General features: G+C 37.3%; 2 protein-coding genes across 2 annotated transcripts; one reads left to right on the top strand and one right to left on the bottom strand.

The window, feature by feature from the left end:
• Positions 1-3,132: 3,132 nt before the first annotated feature.
• On the top strand, positions 3,133-15,553 carry LOC131425259 (uncharacterized). The gene is made up of 10 exons (XM_058587003.1): positions 3,133-3,287; positions 3,342-3,899; positions 3,954-4,026; positions 4,537-4,620; positions 4,765-5,097; positions 5,154-5,570; positions 5,625-6,008; positions 6,557-6,916; positions 14,424-15,098; positions 15,157-15,553. Exons 1-10 carry the CDS (start codon positions 3,281-3,283, stop codon positions 15,404-15,406), a joined length of 3,141 nt encoding a protein of 1,046 aa, XP_058442986.1. The 5' UTR covers positions 3,133-3,280; the 3' UTR covers positions 15,407-15,553.
• On the bottom strand, positions 15,468-19,129 carry LOC131425260 (sesquipedalian-1). The gene is made up of 3 exons (XM_058587004.1): positions 18,505-19,129; positions 18,147-18,446; positions 15,468-17,560 (listed from the first exon to the last, which is right to left on the bottom strand). The coding sequence occupies exons 1-3, from the start codon at positions 18,704-18,706 to the stop codon at positions 17,178-17,180; spliced, it is 885 nt and encodes a 294-aa protein (XP_058442987.1). The 5' UTR covers positions 18,707-19,129; the 3' UTR covers positions 15,468-17,177.
• Positions 19,130-19,957: the final 828 nt, after the last annotated feature.

Genomic DNA, 19,957 nt, shown 5'->3' with positions numbered 1-19,957 from the left:
TTTTATAAGTGTGTTAGTGTAAATTTAGGCGACTTAAGCCATTTCACTACACTCCAGCTAGAGGGATGGATGATGCTGACTAGGGTAGGCCGTTTTGTTAATTTCCAGCGAATTTCAACAGTTTATGTTGGAATTCTAAGAAGAACTGGTTATTTACTAGTTCTGTATATCCGAAAATCATGAAGATTTAAATATGTATATTCTGTTATGTAATGTTTTCATTTAAAAATAAACTGATAATCAGCACGAAAACCCAGATTATCGAAATGACGGAATGGGCAATGAATTCTTACTTGACTGCATGATTTTTTAGTGCTCGATCGGTTCAGTGCTAGAATTTTCGCCTGAGTTGGCTGCTCGATCAACCTGATTGACAGTGACATTATAAATGTCATTGAATATTCGCTCATTTTATGGATGTGTTAGTGAAAAATTGAGGCGACTTAAGCCATTTCACTACACTCCAGCTAGAGGAATATATGATGCTGACTAAGGTAGACCGTTTTGTTAATTTGAGCGAATGGAATTCTAAGAAGAACTGGTTATTTACTAGTTCTGTATATCCGAAAAACATGAAGATTTAAATTTGTATATTCAGTTATATAATGTTTTCGTTTTAAAATAAACTGAAAATCAGCACGAAAACGTGCAAAATCGGGAAAGTAGAAGAAGAAGAAGAAGACGAATTGACAATTCAGTCCGCATTTTCTCACTCAATTCCGACAGATTTCCGAATCAACCGGTTGTAGGCGAAATTCATTCGGAATTGGTTGTTGCACTGGAGTTGGAATTGATTCGGAATTCCACATGATTTCCACATGGAATTTCGAATGAAAATTTCTCACCGATTCGGAATTGATTCGGAATCCATTCGTATCTGATAATGTGGGTATTTTTTATTGTATCATGATTGATCATTCATTCTTTCAAAAGAACTAGTTCTTTTGTACCGTTCGCGAACGAATTGCCCTTCTCTAATGTCGACTGCTTCGTTGAAGCCGAAGAGAAAAAAGCCGTCCCGTCAGGTGTCAGTGTAATTTCGTCAAAAGCCGTTTCGCCGAAAGGGTAATTTCGCCGAATCCTTCAATTGTCTTGATATCGTAATTGGAATTGATTCAAGATAAAGAAAAATGTTAACAGATAAATTCATTTTCCCGAGTTTAATCCAGCATTACTACTCTCTTGAACATATTTTCACATTGATTCATGATCTTCAGAACGGAATTCCCAAGATAACTTGTTGACATTGTTATCACCAAAACATTTGCTTTGGTGTATCTACCAGACAAATGTTTGCGATGTCTTCTGTTAATTGAGTGCAAATTAAAAAATATCGAATGAATATCCGCGGAATCCGCGCGACCGTAACAACCCTGTAATTACAGACTTGATGAAATGAACTTAAATAAAATTATCTTTAAAATTTGCTACCGAGATTGTTGGGTAAGCAGTTATTTTGAAGTTAGTAGCAAAGTTTCGGCTAGAAGTAGGATCCAGCAGGAATTTACAGCGATGAGCTACGGGATGAAAAATTATCAGACCGAAACAGAAATACTTCGGATGTTAGTGAGATGGAGATTATTCTTGTTAATAACGGTAGCCGCTAACGGTTCTTCGATATTTCGGAGACTACATTCGCTGTATGGAGATGGCGGATGGAACACCGTTTGACAAAAATTCAGCTCAAGCATACGTTGATTCGCACACCAGCGGAGGACTTCTACGAAACAGTACATGCGCACACCGGTAGCTCAGTCATAACCGAAGACCGAAAAAAGATCGGTGATGTCGGTGATCGGCCAGATGGGGTTAGACCGACGACACGACCAGGCACTTCGAAGAAAAATCAGCATTAAAACTGTTCGCTAACGATTCACCGCCAGTTACCACAAATCTAGCGACCCCTTGTAAATGATAAAAATAATCTCGAGCAACACTGTTTAAGTTGCTATGGACTAGTTACCAAGGAACTAGAGGCGTGCAAAACAGCTCATTTTGGTGAACAGCTCCGAACCGATCAGCTCACCAAAGTGAACCGATTCGATGTATCAGCTCATCAGCTCTTTTATTTTGAACTTAAGGTTCATTTTGTGCGCCGTTTTTCTTATGCACCGGTTTTTTTTCAAATGCATGATCGAAATTGAATCATTGATTTGCAATGATGCAATGAATGCCATGCGAAATAATTTATCTTCAATTGATGTCGACTAAATTGAATCTCTTAAAGAGCCGAAGATCCGATCAGCTCGTAGCGTGTTCCCTGCGTCATAATGCAGTGAACTGGGTAGCAAATGAGTGAGCTGGTGAGCTGCGGTTCTTTTAAAAAGAGCTGTGAGCTGTCAGCTCACTTCAATGATTCGATTCACTGGAACAGCTCAGGAGCGAATTGCCCATCTCTACAAGGAACCCCAAAACAAATAAACATGTTTTGAAAGCGGTGGAATAGTTCTATTAGTGTCCAAATTTCTATAACTTTGTCCAAATTAAGCAGAAATGCATTTAAATGAACTCGATTTTCGGAATTTAATCGAAACTAAGGATGAAACCAACGAACGAGGACAATGATCAGTATTTCACCTTGTTGGCCACTATTCGAGGATTACTAGTGGAATTCCACAAAGAAATCATTTTACCGTACGTTATACAGGTACCGCAGAGCACTAGCCTCGCTCAGCTCGTTGTCGGTCATTTCCATGTCTTCCTTCTCACACAACGGTTTCAAGTCAAGACATGAATTTTGAACTTGGCTTTATACAAGACATAACTCATACTCCTCATTTTTTACATTCCGCTCGAGTCAGGTAAATCCATTAAACTGTTCCGTAATATAATAACCGATCTGAAATTTATTTTGTTTACATTCATCTTGCCTTCGATATGCAGTAACCAAGGTTATGGTGACTGTTGTTCAAAATCAATAAATATATCAACTTGTGCTGCCAGTTTAAAAAAAATCACTAGCGTTTTCGATTTGACATTTCCAGTTACTGAGGGGTAGTTAAATTTACGATACAGTTTTGATAGACGAGTGGCAGGTCGTGTCGTCGGTTAGACCTTAATTGTTGTTTGCTCACAATTTTTTGTTGCGACCTTTCAAAATGATATCTCATTATTATTCACAATCTCATTATTATTCACAATCTTCCAAAATCTGGCAACACTATTTGTTTGTCAACACTACAGAGACAAAATAAAATTGCGAATGTCGGAAAAGTTTATTGAATATTTTTGTACTTTGTGTTTGAGATCTACTAGAATATCAATTAATCGAAACTAACAAATGGGCGGTAAGTGGTCAATGAGCTATGAAATACAACTATTAACAATCCTTCATCTTATAGATCAAAACATGATTGATGAAGCTAAGTATTGTCGACTATGTCTTTGCCAAATCGAAAATTCGGAAAATGTGCATCTTGAAAAAATAGTGATAAACAGAACAAGGGACCTAGCCCTGGTAGATAAAATACGTGATTGTCTAGGACTTTTTATTGACGTTAACGTAACCATAATAAAAATATGTGGAAATTGCGAACAAACCATTAACCTCATTGAAGAGTTCCGTATTTTATGTCACCAGACTGATGAAATATATGAATCGATTCAACTGCAAACAGGTGATCCAAACGCACCAAAACAGTATCAAGAACATGTCATAGAATTGAGAAAATTAATACAACAACAACACCTTAGAATAAGCAGAGCCTTAATGAACGAAGAGGTTGAAGTGAAAGATTTTCCCGTTGAAGCATGCCCTACTGTCAAACATGAAAGCTTTGATACTACCTCTGAATGGACCGAAGATATAAAACTAACAACTGTACTAGAAATTAAAGAGGAAAGCCTTGAGATTGAAGCAGATACTAATGTAGATATCAATGACGACGCATGCATGTCAGGTATACCGTGAAAAATTTCAAAATTCTTATGAAACTGATTATTCCTCTACTCAGAACCAGTAGCCTACCAAGATAGCGAAACATCATCAGAGAACGAATATACGGACAGAAAAGAAACGAACAAACTGTAAGTTTTTTTTTGCGTTAGAGGGAGCTCATCCGTTTTTCGACTTGGCCGTTTAACAAAACAAAAAAAAAACATTTGTTTTTTGAGCTGCATCTCGTTGTCATTTTCTTCCTTGAAGAAGAAGCGTTTTTATTGCTATCCAGCGATTGAAACGAGAACAGTTATTGGCGGAATTATCGTTATTGCTTCTATTTGTCCAGGCGTTGTTATTGTCTTTGGCAAATTGAAATGCTTCCCATTCTTTATAAAACTGGATGTAAACAACATTGTTTGGCTTGTTGCATTGAAGTAAATGCACAAGTCTAATATCAAGATTAAATATATTCAAGAAATAAGACAATATATAACTTAATTCTTTTAACAAATCCATAAACTCTATGGAGTTCTTTTAATTTATTTAACGATATATTTAATAAGTCACACTAACTTATCTCTAAGTTTATGAAGTTATTCATTTCGATTGCGATTAGTTCCTGTATTATTTTATAAATGTTATTCATCATATTTCAGCCAAAAATTGCCACTTAGTGTAAAATTAGCTCTCGCCAAGGAAATCAAAAACAATCCAGAATTATTAGAAATCACGTTATCAGGGTAAGTTTGTTTTCGAATAAAACGGTTAAGTGATAAATAATGTACAAAGCTATCAAAATCATTGTCATTCAGTTTTTCATGAGGATGAATATAGATTCAGAATAAGTTATTAATTCGATTGTTTCAAATCCGATATTTTTTAAGTTCACCGAAAAAAAAACATAGCGGTTGGAAAACAGTAGCCCAAAAGTTCCAAATGAGTATAGCATCAGTTCGCAACCATTGGCGTCGACTGCGTGGGCAATACATGTCGGCACGGAAACGAGAGCTGCTGGGAGTGAAGAGACGATTCTCGAAGAACAAAACGTATGCTCGTCTTAATGCAATATTACATTCAATCTACGGTGATGGCCCCGCAGATGTTAAAGATGATCCTGATGAAGATGAAGATGATTGGGTCGGAGACCAGGAAAAATGTATAACTCTCGCTAAAGAAGTTATCAAACACCCAATAATTTGGAGTTTTAAACATAAAGAGTAAGTGAGACATTTTCCGTAAATTACTTTACTTGTGCTACTTTCGTTAATTTTAGTTTCCACCATATGGAAAAGAAAGATGAAACGTGGGAACAGATCGGTGCTAAATTGGGATCTGAAATGACATTTTTAAAGGCGAATTGGAAACGCTTACGAGACTTGTACCGGAACCGATACATACGATTACTAAAAGGGTGTATCCAAAGCGACGATCCTAGTTTGAGAGATCCGTTGTACGTAATTCTCGATAAAATGCTTCGATCAAACATGCGTGTGGGAGCACGGGGAGGAGCGCAGAAGTTAATCAATGGACAGCATACGATTCCGACTCTTTCAGATGGCAATAAAAATTCAACTCAACAGGGTCACACTTTCTGTAAAAGAACTTATAAAATTTTCGATTACGAGAATAAGTTGAAACTGGCTCAAATTTGTCAAACTTATGAAATAATTTGGAATAACAAGCATCCATTGTTTGTATGAATTAATTTTTTTTGAGAAAATAAACTTTAATAATCTTGTTGCAGTTATAACAATCCCACCAAACGAGATACATTTTGGGATAGGATAGCGACAGAATTCGGTGTCACGAGGGCGGAAATCAAATTTCAATGGAATCGCCTACGAGGCGTGTATCGAAGTCGAATCATACGTGCCAATAAAGGTGATACTGCAAGCGACGATCCGCTAATGAACGAACCTCTTTACAAAGTGCTCGATGCTATGCTTGGTAACAACATGCAAGTGGGATCACGTGGTGGTATTAATAAAAGGAAATCTGCACGGCAGGGAACCGATTATGAGCATGACGGAAATTCAACAAGATACCCTACATTAAATTTAGAAAAAAAATTGCAATTGGCTGAAATCTGCCTTAGTCATGAAGTTATTTGGAACTGCCAACACCCAGAGTAAGCAACTTACTTAGGACAATTTGTTATACACGGTTAAAATAAAGTACCCCATGTATGTGGATTATTCGACCCATATCCTGTTCTCAATAATGGGTAAAGATAATAAGTGTAAAAATTGAGTGGGTTGTTATCTAGTTTTATATGAGGAAACGAACCTAGAATGGGTAGAAACACAGAAATTAAAGAGTATGGATATGGATAGTATTCCGCCCAGTTTTATATGTCAAAAACAGCTTGAACTGTAACCGAAAAAGAGTATTTGTGGTACTCATATATGGGTATTTTACTTTAATCGTGTATCGTGAACACATAAAAGAACACTCTGCAAATGGTCTTATCGGTTAATGATAGCTTTTTTGTTTACTTTCTCTGATTATTATGATATAAGCAATTTATGACTAATGTAATAATCGTTTCCATTGCTATTGAAAACTTTGAATTTAATGAAAAACGTATTTATTGCAAAAGAAAGTAATCAAAAAAGGACTAATTTACTGGAAAATCTAGTAGCAAGCTTGGTATTCAAATGAAAATTGTATTTATAGATACTCCGTTACAATCAAGCGAGAAGAAGCATGGGATGAGATAGCGAAACATCTTAACATCACACGTGAAGAAGTGAAATTCCAGTGGGGTCGCTTGCGTAATGTTTATCGATGCAGAAGTATACGTTTAATAAGAGGACAGATACGCAAAGACGATTCTCTTCTGATGGATCCACTCTATAAAGTGTTGGACGTAATGCTGAGCGAAAACATGCAAGTGGGCATCCGCAGTCAAGCTCGTAGTGACGAATCTTTGAATAAACCAAGTGAAACAGAATCCTACGGCTCCGTTGAGGAGAGAGTGCGGCTGGCCGAAGAAATCTCGAAACATGAAATGATTTGGAACGTTGACCATCCAGAGTAAGTCAAACTGTAGTGATTTTGGTGGGGTATTAGGTCGCCCATGTAGTGGAAAGGGAGGAAAGGCGGGGTTTTCTTGATATTTTTTTCTGGTTATGGTGCCAGCTACCGAAAACATTTAGAATTTCGTTGCTTGCTACGAGTCGGAAAGTATTGCACAGCGCTCAGCGACTTGTAACTTTACTTTGCCTGAGTGGGTGCAATCTCTGGTGAATCATACTGATACAATTTCGATGCTCAAAAAGAAATGAATTCACTTTATAGTCGTTGTAATTGTTTTTTCACTTATTCATTGTTCGACAGAGTAGTATGCCAAAGCTAATTTTCTACGCGATGTAATTTTTGAACAAATTCATTTAACAGATCGGCTGAAAAGTTCGTATCGTTTCTATGAGAGGGCGCCACTAGAATTAAATCCATACAATTTTCAGTTAGTGCCAGCCTTCAAAAGATACGTGTATAAATTTGACAGCTGTCTGATTATTAGTTTGTGAGATATTGCATTTTGAGTGAAGCTACTTTTGTTATTGTGAAAAAAATGGAAAAAAGGTATTTCGTGTGTTGATGAAACACTACTTTTTGATGAAAAAAAGTGCCGCCGATACCAAAAAATGGCTTGATGAGTGTTATCCAGACTCTGCACCGGGCGAAGCAACAATTCGTAACTGGTTTGCAAAATTTCGTACTGGTCATATGAGCACCGAAGACGATGAACGCAGTGGACGTCCAAAAGAGGCTGTTACCGATGAAAACGTGAAAAAAATCCACAAAATGATTTTCAATGACCGTAAAGTGAAGTTGATCGAGAAAGTTGACATCCTAAAGATATCAAAGGAACGTATTGGACATATTATTCACGAATATTTGGATATGAGAAAGCTTTGTGCAAAATGGGTGCCGCTCGAGCTCACAATCGATCAAAAGCAACAACGAATTGATGATTCTGAGCAGTGTTTGGAGCTGTTATATCGAAATAAAACCGATTTTTTTTGTCGATATATAACAATGGACGAAACATGGCTCCATCACTTCACTCCGGAGTCCAATCGACAGTCAGCTGAGTGGACTGCACGCGATGAACCGAACCCAAAGCGTGGAAAGACTCAACAATCGGCCGGTAAGGTTATGGCGTCTGTATTTTGGGATTCGCATGGTATAATTTTCATCGACTACCTTGAAAAGGGAAAAACCATCAACAGTGACTATTAATAGCGTTATTAGAGCGTTTGAAGGACGAAATTTAAAAAAACGGCCTCATTTGGAGAAGAAAAAAGTTTTGTTTCATCAAGACAATGCACCGTGTCACAAGTCGATGAAACCCATGCTGAAATTAAACGAATTGTGCTTCGAATTGCTTCCTCATCCATCGTATTCTCCAGATTTGGCCCCCAGTGACTTTTTCCTGTTCTCAGACCTACGAACTTTTCAGCCGAACTGTTAAGTAGTGAAAATAATCATCAAACCAAAATGTACCGCTTTACCCCACCTTCCTCCACCGACCTAATTTTAGATATATTGGTGTTGTCAGTTGTGCGGGAGTAATATTGGAATATGGAATTTTTAAACTTATCAGCCTGTGATTCCGGAACCGGAGGTCGTATCAGGGTAAAATTTGATAGTGTTCTATGGGGTTATAAGACCTTCTATTTGAATTTAGCGATGAGCGGTTGCCGAAAAAATTGAGTGCACTTTTTTAATTCTTTTTGCATATTCTACCCCCTAACTCTCGAACCGAGAGTCGGATCTACATGAAATTTAATAGCACGCTATTGGACTACAAGGCCTTTAATTAGAATCTAAGTTTAAGAAAATCGGTTGAGCCATCAAATCAAGTGCACTTTTTCTTCATTTTTTTTTGTTGCACATTTTATTCTGTTCCTCCTGAACCGGAAGTTCGATCCGGGCAAAATTGAATAGCAAGACCACTATGGGACCAAGAGAGCTATCTTCGAGAGAACCGAGTGCACATTTTTGCCACATGCACAAACTAACAGACACACACCCATACATTTGCTCAGATCGTCGAGCTGAGTCGAATAGTATATAACGAGTAGAGTAAAGTAAAGAGTGCTTCTTTTTTTTACGTTATCGCATAAAACAAAACGGTTAACGCTAACTCACTAATAAACGTTATTCTTTGAATCATTGGATTGTTTGATATGTTTACGTTTTGTCTTTGACTCATCAGTGCATAGCAGTTCAAATTGAACTGCTTTATGCAAAACTCGGCAGTTCAATTTGAACCGCTAAGCAGACGTAAATTTTCTGTTACTTACAGAACACTTGTTTTCTTTGCATCGAAATGCAATGTCTATACTGACGTGCCGAACCAAAACGTGGATTGTTTATTATTATTATTTACCTCACCTAACAGCAGTGGCGTATCTAGGGGGGAGGGGGTGAAGAGTGCATTCGCCCCAGGCGCAACAATTTTAGGATGGCGGCCTTTTTTTTTTGCTCGCCCAAGTCAGCTTTCCGGAGATGGAGTTCGGTTTTGTTTTTTTTGCCCATCAAACCTACAATGGGGGAGGCAAATCTCTTATTTTGCCCCGGGCGCCAAATTTCCTCGGTACGCCACTGTCTAATAGCTACAGTCCTGGGGTGTGCTTTGCTGTATCAAGCATACGTCTCCTCACAACTCGGTCCATGGCTGCTCGCCGCCAGCTACTCAAGGCGCGGATGCTTCGTAAATCGCATTCAACTTGATCGATCCACCTTGCTCGCTGCGCTCCTCTTTTTCTTGTACCAGTCGGATTAGATTCAAGAACCTCGTCAACCACATCGATATCATCAACGTCCAACAGTATTCGTGGTGGGAGGCGCAGTGTTTCTTCTTTAGAGCCTCTTCCTTTCATGTATTTTGTTTTGGTCCCATTAATGGCCAGTCCGATACGCCTAGCTTCAGCTTTCAGTCCGATGTATGCTTCCATCGTCTTCTCTTGGTTACGTGTCACAATATCATCGTTGTCAGCGAAACCAAAAAGTTGTACGAACTTTCAAAAGATCGTATCACTCTTGTCGATTCTGGCTCTTCGAATCACACCTTCCAAAGCAAAATTGAGCAAGATGCAATAGAGTCCATCACCTTGCCGTAGCACATCACTCTATCCATCGTTGCTTTGACCAATCGCGTCAGTTTATCCGGGAAACCGTATTCGTGCATAATCGTGCTGTTCTCGATCGATTGTGTTGTATTCTGCTTTGAAATCAATGAATAGGTGATGAATGGGTACGTTGTATTCACGACACTTATGGATTACTTGTCTTATCGCGAATATGTGATCCGTTGTGGAGCGGGCTCCAGTGAATCCCACTTGGTGCGACTCTACGATTTCCTTAGCAATTGGTGATAGACGACGGCGAAGGATTTGAGAGAGTACCTTGTAGGCGGCGTTCAGCAATGTACTTGCTTCATAAATACGTTCAATTCTTAAGGCAATTTGCATAAGTTTTTCTTCGATGTCACTTTTACATAGAATTCTTATCCTAATGTAATACTAATATAGTCACAGCGATTTGAGTTTAATAAAACATATTCCTCTTATTTTTTAAATATCATATTAACAGTTCGGCTGAAAAGTTCGTATCGTTTAATAGAAACACACCTTTTTTGCCAAAATTCGTTTTTATTATTCGATATAATTGCCATCAGAGGCGATACAGCGATTATAGCGAACTTCCAACTTTTCGATACCATTTTTGTAGTACGATTTGTCCTTTGCCTCAAAATAGGCCTCAGTTTCAGCGATTACCTCTTCATTGCTTCTAAATTTTTTACCAGCGAGCATTCTCTTGAGGTCTGAGAACAGGAAAAAGTCACTGGGTGGCCAAATCTGGAGAATACGGTGGATGAGGGAGCAATTCGAAGCCCGATTCGTTCAATTTCAGCATGGTTTTCATCGACTTGTGACACGGTGCATTGTCTTAATGGAACAAAACTTTTTTCTTCTTCAAATGAGGCCGTTTTTTTTAAATTTCGTCCTTCAAACGCTCTAATAACGCTATATAATAGTCACTGTTGATGGATTTCCCCTTTTTCAAGGTAGTCGATGAAAATTATACCATGCGAATCCCAAAATACAGACGCCATCACTTTACCGGCCGATTGTTGAGTCTTTCCACGCTTTGGGTTCGGTTCATCGCGTGCAGTCCACTCAGCTGACTGTCGATTGGACTCCGGAGTGAAGTGATGGAGCCATGTTTCGTCCATTGTTATATATCGATGAAAAAAATCGGTTTTATTTCGATATAACAGCTCCAAACACTGCTCCGAATCATCAATTCGTTGTTGTTTTTGATCGATTGTGAGCTCACGCGGCACCCATTTTGCACAAAGCTTTCTCATATCCAAATATTCTTGAATAATATGTCCAATACGTTCCTTTGATATCTTTAGGATGTCAACTTTCTCGATCAACTTCACTTTACGGTCATTGAAAATCATTTTGTGGATTTGTTTCACGTTTTCATCGGTAACAGCCTCTTTTGGACGTCCACTGCGTTCATCGTCTTCGGTGCTCATATGACCAGTACGAAATTTTGCAAACCACTTACGAATTGTTGCTTCGCCCGGTGCAGAGTCTGGATAACACTCATCAAGCCATTTTTTGGTATCGGCGGCACTTTTTTTCATCAAAAAGTAGTGTTTCATCAACACACGAAATTCCTTTTCTTCCATTTTTTCACAATAACAAAAGTAGCTTCACTCAAAATGCAATATCTCACAAACTAATAATAAGACAGATGTCAAATTTATACACGTATCTTTTGAAGGTTGGTACTAACTGAAAATGGTATGGATTTAATTCTAGTGGCGCCCTCTCATAGAAACTGCTATAAATTATAAAACAAAATGAAATTTTTATACATTTTGTTGTTGATTTCATAACCTATTTCGAGTTTGTTTTTATCAGCACATCATTTTTATTAAAATTTTACTATTGGATGAACTAATGGACGCAGTAGGAGTCAGAACTAAGACTCAAAAGGGTCAATTATTAGATTGAAACTTCAATTATCTTTATAAAATGATAAAGTGTAAGAAAAGTTAAGACAAGCAAGAATGTCTCGAATTGGGATATTGGATGGTACCCAAGGTACGCAAATAATTTATTAGTTGAGATCTGACATCACGATACTCCACGCATGTCCAAACGACATGATCAATATCGCGATAGCCTTCGCCACAAGCACAATGATTAGTATCGGAAAGTCCAATTCGAAGAAGGTGTGCATCTAACGACATACCACTGCTTCCATACATTCCTGCGGTAGAATCTCTTCCTTCTCTAAGAAATCATCCAGTGCAGCGCTCTAGCTAATGTCTCTCCTCCATGTTTGAGCAGCTCGCCTGGCAATTGATCATTACCCGCGGCTTTGTTGTTCTTCAGCTTGTCGATCTCCTCGCTTATCTCCGACAGATCAGGTGCTAGGAATCCGTCGTCGGCTGAGCGTGCACCGCGACTGAGCGTAAATTTAAAATGTTTTATTGTTTACACTAAGTATTTATTTTTTTGAAAACCAGGGTGATTATTATATTTACAATACATTCGTTCTAAATAACAATTTAATGAATTTAAAAAAAAATCATTTAATCTACACACAACCGCACGGAAGCCTGATTGTGGAAACAAAACTTTTTTAAATTAAATAACATAATAACATTTTTATTTTGATGTTGTCAAAAATAACCCTCGAAAGCACGGTTATTTTTGATAGATCGATGATTATTTTCCGACACTGAAAAAAATCTTCTAAAGAAAATTCTAATATCAATTCTTTAATCAAAATTATTTCCAGTCCAATATAAACCCAAATAACTTTCCATCCGTCAAATTTTTAAATAAGCCACAGTTTTAGTTAAATTTAACTACTCGACACAAAATAAACACTCATGTGTCAGATTTTAACCAAAAGTTAAAATTAACCGCGAAATGGTTCACAGCCTAAGTGAAATTAAATTAGATTCAGATTGAAATAAAATATATTTGAATACGAAACACAATGTATTTGAATTTAATGTTTATTTTATTTATTGTTGTGCGTGTTGAAACAAAAATTATTCACACAGAAGTAAATATTAAATGTATTTGAATCAAAAGGAAATGAAAATAGGCGCAGATTCAAAATAAATTATTTTTGAACTTAAAGCGCAATCTGTTTAAATTTAAAACTATTTTTCCGCGTGTTAACATTTCGTTAGAAATTTATCAATGCATTTCGGCTTTTATAAACCATTATAAAATTTATAATTTCAATTTTTGTAGATTATTCATATATAATAATTGTCCTTGGTGTGGCATCTCAAATCGATTGACTACCATCCTTAGAATTTGAAGTGTACCTGACGTATGTCCTATCTAAATAGAAATATTACAGCATTAAAATAACGCGAAGTCAGGCGTCGTGAATCGATATTTTTATAAATAATAATATATAATTTATTCGTGTTGAGGTTGGTCGCACAGAAGCGATCAGGTTACGAGCATCGCGTGTAGGTTTTCAAATAATAGGATCGTATTATTCACCAAGATGAATCCTTTTCTCGACCCACTAATACAACTTGCATCATGCATTTGATTCAATGTGCGTTTCTTCATGTTGCATATTTTTATGTTCGTGATTCAAATCCAGAATTCTGATTTAGAATTTCAATTACAGAAACAGAAAGGCTAAATTCCACAAAATGAATGTAATGACAGGCAGAGATGTCCATCTCCTCTGTGTGACGAAGAGCAAGCAAAATTTCTCCCCTCGCACTGACAACTTCAACGAGAGCTCTTCTCTTTCAGATGTATACACCACTGTTGTATAAAGTGTGCACGCATCATGAGTGCGTTTGTTTATTTCCTTTTACCTCCTCCACTGAATCGCAACAAAGTGCTAGAGCATTAGCTAATAAATTCTCTGAGATGGATGCAGATACTTTCACAGAGGTGTACATGCCGGTGAGCACTCTGGTGTATGGTTTGCGTAGAAGAAGCGTGGGACACGCAAAATCAGCAAAATAAAACAATTTATCGTTAAATTTTCGGTTTTCATTGCAAATTTTTCATAGCAAGGCCAGATCTACTCTCTATTAATTGAAGTTCACAGAAATGTTCGCTCACCATCACGCGCCAGTGATCACTTGGGTGATTTTAGGCGAGAGCACGTGAGAGTGATTCGTGCGAAGAGAATGTTCTCTACCAGCTTCTTTCAACACAAGCACGCATTCAAAGTCTGTCTGTATGGACACTGAGAAGAAGTGCGCTTTCCTCTTTGTGTGGAGTGTAGCAAATGTATCCGCAGTGTTTAATTGAAACCTACGCACTGATGTATCACTCTAGTGAATTGCCATCTCTGATGACAGAAATTTACTTTACTTTTACCTCCAGTAGTGCCTGTTACATTAGCCACCCGCCTTTTTTAATTCAATTATTATAGTCTATTTCAGTGATAAAATAAATTATTCAAACCGTGCTCTTCGATACTTGCCAATATGGAAAATTTCTTACATTATTTTCAGCTTTCACAAATCAGGGAAACGAGGTAAAACATGGAGAAAAATTGCCGCCAAGTTCGAAGTTGAACCACATGTCGTTCGAGATGAATGGAAGCGATTTCGGGATTATCATCATGCACAAACGGTACGGATATCTCAAGGTGATCTCGAGGAGAGTGCTGCAGAGTCGTTATATCATACATTAAACCAGTATTTATCGCTGGTCTGCGAAGGAGCTAGTACAGTGACCAAAACAGACAACCCTGATACTGGACAAAAGAGACCAATTCTGGATCCAACGAATAACCCCACTGTACTCAAGCGTCGTTTTACCGGAAAACGACAGTACGATGATCTTGGATGCATTAAAGTGAGAGAAAACGGCAGCGTTCGGTACCACAAAATTTGCGAACTTTGTGGCAAACAAATCGAACGGTCAATGTTTGAATACCACATGAATGGTCATTATGGTCTTACACCGTATGAATGTACGTTCGAAGGATGTAGCAAACGATACGGAAACCGCATTACAAGAGATCGACACGAAATAATGGTCCACGGGCAGGGAGGATTCCGATTTGAATGTGATCAGTGCGGAGAGAAGTTCAAACAAAGAGCCAAGTACGACTATCATTATGCAATCAAACACAAGAGTCATGAGGTCCCTTGTGGCATTTGTGGAAAATTACTGAAGCACAAGTAGGATAAGTAATATTTTTTTAAATAGAAAAAGCTAAACAAACTTTACTTTTTCCAGGAGTCTTATAAAGGATCACGAGCGGCTTCATACAAGCAGTTTTGTCTGCAAAGTGTGCGGCAAGGTACTTCAAAAGAAGTGGTCTTTGCACGTCCATATGCGTGTTCATACGAATGAGAAACCGTATCCCTGTGAGCTATGTGATCAACGCTTTATGCTGAAAGTTCAACTGAAAACACACTTACTGAAGAAACATGGCGTTCAGTTGGACGAGTTGCAATCAGCAATCGCTTCTGTTGCGACTAAATGAGTGCGATACAAAAATGCCGAGGATTTCTCAAATTCTCCATTCAAACTCATTCGAATAACTATTATTTGTATCGATAATTTATTATATGTTAAAGCCCTACATGCTATTCTTCCGTAAATAAATTACATATTAACAAATCTCATAAAACGAGTTAAAAATTAGTGTTGGGGAAATGCAACGATGGTGACTAACGGGTCTTCGATGAAGGAGGATTCCACTTAATATGTACTGAAAATATTCTGCACTGAAACTTAAAATCTAACAATTTGGCACTTGAATTTGTTCTTTTCCATTTCGTCGAGAGTCCGGTGAAAATTCATTGTTTTCGAAAAATCTGCTACATCATTGGAAACAAATAAATGTCTAAAAATGAGACTCAAGCGGCTTTCTTTTGCGGTGCCGTTTTGCAGCTGCTGGAACGGAAAATTTTCGATGGAAGAAAATCGTTCGTTCGTTCGAATTGTATTCTAGTAGCTCTAGCTCTAAGCAGTTTGGCGGTTTAGTGCGTTAATCTATCGTGCGCAGAACGGATAGAGCGAATATGATTTTTTTCTTTAGTTTAATGTTAGCAACACTTACAACAAATATGGTAATGAATGCAGGAAAATGATATGTACCAATAGAATTGACAAGAACATCGAAGCGTTGTCGAATATGGTTCAGACAACAAGACTTAAGAGTTAAAATGATTGTGAATACGCGACTTTGTCATGGTGTAAGTAGTAAGCAGTAAGTTTCTTATGTCATGATAACGAACTGGTTAAACAAGTTTCCATAGTGCCACAGAGCATTTGCTGCATGCATATGCGATTCTCCGGCTGGTTCGATCTAACCATGCAATGAATCAATTATTACTTGGACGAATATTGCAGATATGAAATAACAAGTAATTTGTTTGCGTAAACCAATAAATCTTGTATTGATTGACACAATGAAAGATGTTGTGACTTAAAGAGTTAAAATTACTTCGAATCATTTTTTGCCCTATATGATGAATCCTTGATCATAAAACGCCATACAATACAAACAATATTTTTCGGAATCAGATAATTAATCTAAAACAAATTAAAATTTTCAGAAAATTGATGATTGATTTTGATTTCATTTCGTTGATGTTAAATTTGAAGCAAATATTGTCTCAAAAGAAGCTACAAGTTATTTAATTGTTACTAATCAAAACTGTTATTTCTGAAACGTAAACTGACCTAAAAAAATGGTTTTTGTATTACAGTGCATTTTTTGTCCTTTGGGAATAGATATTAGATTTTTGAAATCTAATAACTGCATACATTTTACGTCAAGCTTGAGAAATTATCAAATCTTTTGAATGCTCTGATCAATTAGTTATACAATTAAAACTACAGTTTAGTTACGGCTTGGGTTATATTAGTGGTTTGTGCTTTCAGTTATTTCACGGAAATAAAATAATATTTTGTTTCCTTATGATTTGTGCATCATGTAATTGACTTTATCAAAATATTATAATAAATTGGTATTGTACGAATGTTATAAACACCAAATTTTTAGGTCGGTTTATCTATAATTGAAACTGAAAATAGTTTAATTGATAATTTGCTACTTGTTCGTTTGTAGTTAGTTTTCTTTAGTAGTTAGAAGCTAATATTCAAGTTGCAGTATTTCCATGGAAATGTTTGAAAAACTACATATCACTAATGTAGAAACAGTGAAAAACAACCAGATTTGGAAACAAATGAAGATTGAATCGAGTATTTCGAGATTGTTGCAATTTGTTATAATAACGACAATGCTGTTAGAACATTATGAGCGAAGATTCATTCTTTTCCATCGCTATTTTCCGTGCACGCAGATCCGTCAGCACCGGTACACCTAGCGCCGAATGCATTCGCTCGAACGAAAATTCACATTCGCCTACAATAGCCAATAAATCGACATTTAAAACATTACTACTTTTGCTCGATGCTCCACTATTCGATCGCGAAGTATTGTCAAGTTTCTGACTTGCCTGTTTCTGTACATTACTGCCTGATGCAACCTCTAGCGGAGGCAAAGTCGAAGTGGTCTGGATTGCTGACGATGTAGTTGATGGCATAATTTGCGTTGGGGGTACGGGTGCTCGTCGGATCACTTGAGGCGACACGGTTGTCGACGTTGATATGCCACACGAATCGGACACTAAATCATTAAGGTTATTAGTTGAAATTAATTTCAATGGTCAATAGTTTGTTAATAAATCATTTGGGAACGAAAAAGAAATAGAATTATAAAAATTCTATGGATTGGTTACCGAGAAATATTTGTTTCCCAACATCCAATTTTTCTAATTTATTTTTAGAAATTGTCCGATTCCGTATTAACTCTGCTCATTGTAACTTACATGACATGGCACATCACAAAAAATATATCACGACTACAATTTAAATTTGCTGCAGCGCCGGAATACATATTTAGCATTTTCCAAGCCAAATATAAAAAGAAAAACCTTCGTTTTATATCAATTTGAACAACAAATACTTGACAGTGCGTACATTCTAACATTTTAGGAGCGATTAATTAAAACAAACTCTTGGCTTATTTCTCGGTAAACAATGAAAGTTTAACAACAAATACGTACCAGCCTCTAACACAAATTATCAGCAAAAAAAAACTCACAAGCATGCTAGTTATATCGATAAAAATAAAAAAAAATAGCAACATATACCCTATACCATTTGCATAGCAATGCGAATCATATTAGCATTTTGTCAGTGAAGCTTCCCACCTGCATTAGAAGCATACTCGATTGGAGACGGTCGATTAAAAGGATTCTGCCTTCGTGGAGGCGCTTTCGGTGGTGCTAGTGGCGTTCTTTCTGGGGTCTTCTCTTTGCAACCCTCAATTTCATCCAATTGCCGCTGTAGCTCTGCAACCATAAGCTTCATATAGTCATAACCGGCACATGTAAGTGCTTTCATCCATTGCTCCATGTTTCCTTGTGATTCGGTGCTCAAGTAATAAGTTCTATTATTCGGGCCATGGAAGATGATCTGAAAACAGTACTGCTCACCTTCTTCGGCAAGTTCTGCGAAAATCAACGCACTATAAAATTACTACTACACCGCTACATGTAGCTGTCTTACCCACGGTACATCCTTCTAATATGATCATGCCAAGTGGTTCACGTTCGCCTTTCCGCTCGAAATAGAATAACAAATTTCCTTTCAACACAAACCACCGACGCTGCCAGCTTTTGTTTATTTCTCCCCGTTTGTTGAGCCATCCTTCCAAATCGACAGGAGGTGAAGTTGCAAACATACATAGATTTTTTTCGTTGATTTTCATCTTTATGACTCACTATACAGCATCTTATTCAATCGAACAGCAGCTCCACCCAAAATTTCTTCTGGAGATTTAGTCACTATTTTAATCGATATAAAAAACATCTGGACGTATAAGTTAACAGTAAATTATCCTTTTATATAACAGCACTGATTAATTCGATGCTAACTAAGGCTGTTAAGCCTTAAAAAGGCATACTTTGCAATATACAATAAAAACCTCTCTATTTTAAAAAGCGTTTCAGATGAAGGGTACAGATCAGAGTTACCATATTCACAGATTTTACCACAGAATTTTTTTGTCTATTTTGCCACACATATTCTGTGTCACAGATTTTATCAAAATTCACAGATTTCTGCAGATTTTTATGAATATTTCATAAAAATAGCAGATTTTCAAAATGTTCTTAACAGATTTTCACAGATTATGATCGAAAATATGCAACACAGATGGTACACAGATTTTTCAAGTTGATACACAGATTTTAAAATGGCAACTCTGGTACAGACAGATGATAAACAACACTGTTAGCAAAAATAGTCCACATTCAGTGTGATTATCACCTTAATTCCGAAGCAGCTGCAGACAGAGATGTCATTTCACCAGAGTGATACACGCTGGCGTCAGATTCTTGTCCACATTTGAGTGTGTGCTTGTGGTTAAAGCAGCTGGCGCGAGTGAAACACATTCTCTTCGCATGAATCGCTCTCACGCGCTCTCGTCTAAATACACCCAAAAGACCACTGGCGCGTAATGGTGAGTGAACACTTCTATGAACTTCAATTAATAGAGAGTAGATCTGGCCTTGCTATGAAAAATTTGCAAGGAAAACCGAAAATTTTACGATAAATTGTTTTATTTTGCTGATTTTGTGTGTCCACGCTTCTTCTACGCAAACCATACAGCAGAGTGCTCACCGGCGTGTACACCTCTGTGAAAGTATCTGCATCCACCTCAGAGAATTTATTAGCTAATGCTCTAGCACTTAGGTGCGATTCAGTGGAGGAGGTAAAAGGAAATAAACAAACGCACTCATGATGCGTGTACACTTTATACAACAGTGGTGTATATATGTGAAAGAGAATAGCTCTCGTTGAAGTTGTCAGTGCGAGGGGAGAAATTTTGCTTACTCTTCGTCACACAGAGGAGATGGACATCTCTGGCTGCAGATTCTACCCCATACGGCTGAGAACATTTTTGAACGACTGAGAACATCCCTGAAACAGTTAATAATAGACAAGTACAAAATCAAGG

Source organism: Malaya genurostris, chromosome 1, assembly GCF_030247185.1.
Source record: "Malaya genurostris strain Urasoe2022 chromosome 1, Malgen_1.1, whole genome shotgun sequence".
NCBI lineage: Eukaryota > Metazoa > Arthropoda > Insecta > Diptera > Culicidae > Malaya > Malaya genurostris.
Note: the sequence above shows the minus strand (reverse complement) of the source record. Positions and strands in the feature narration are given on the sequence as shown.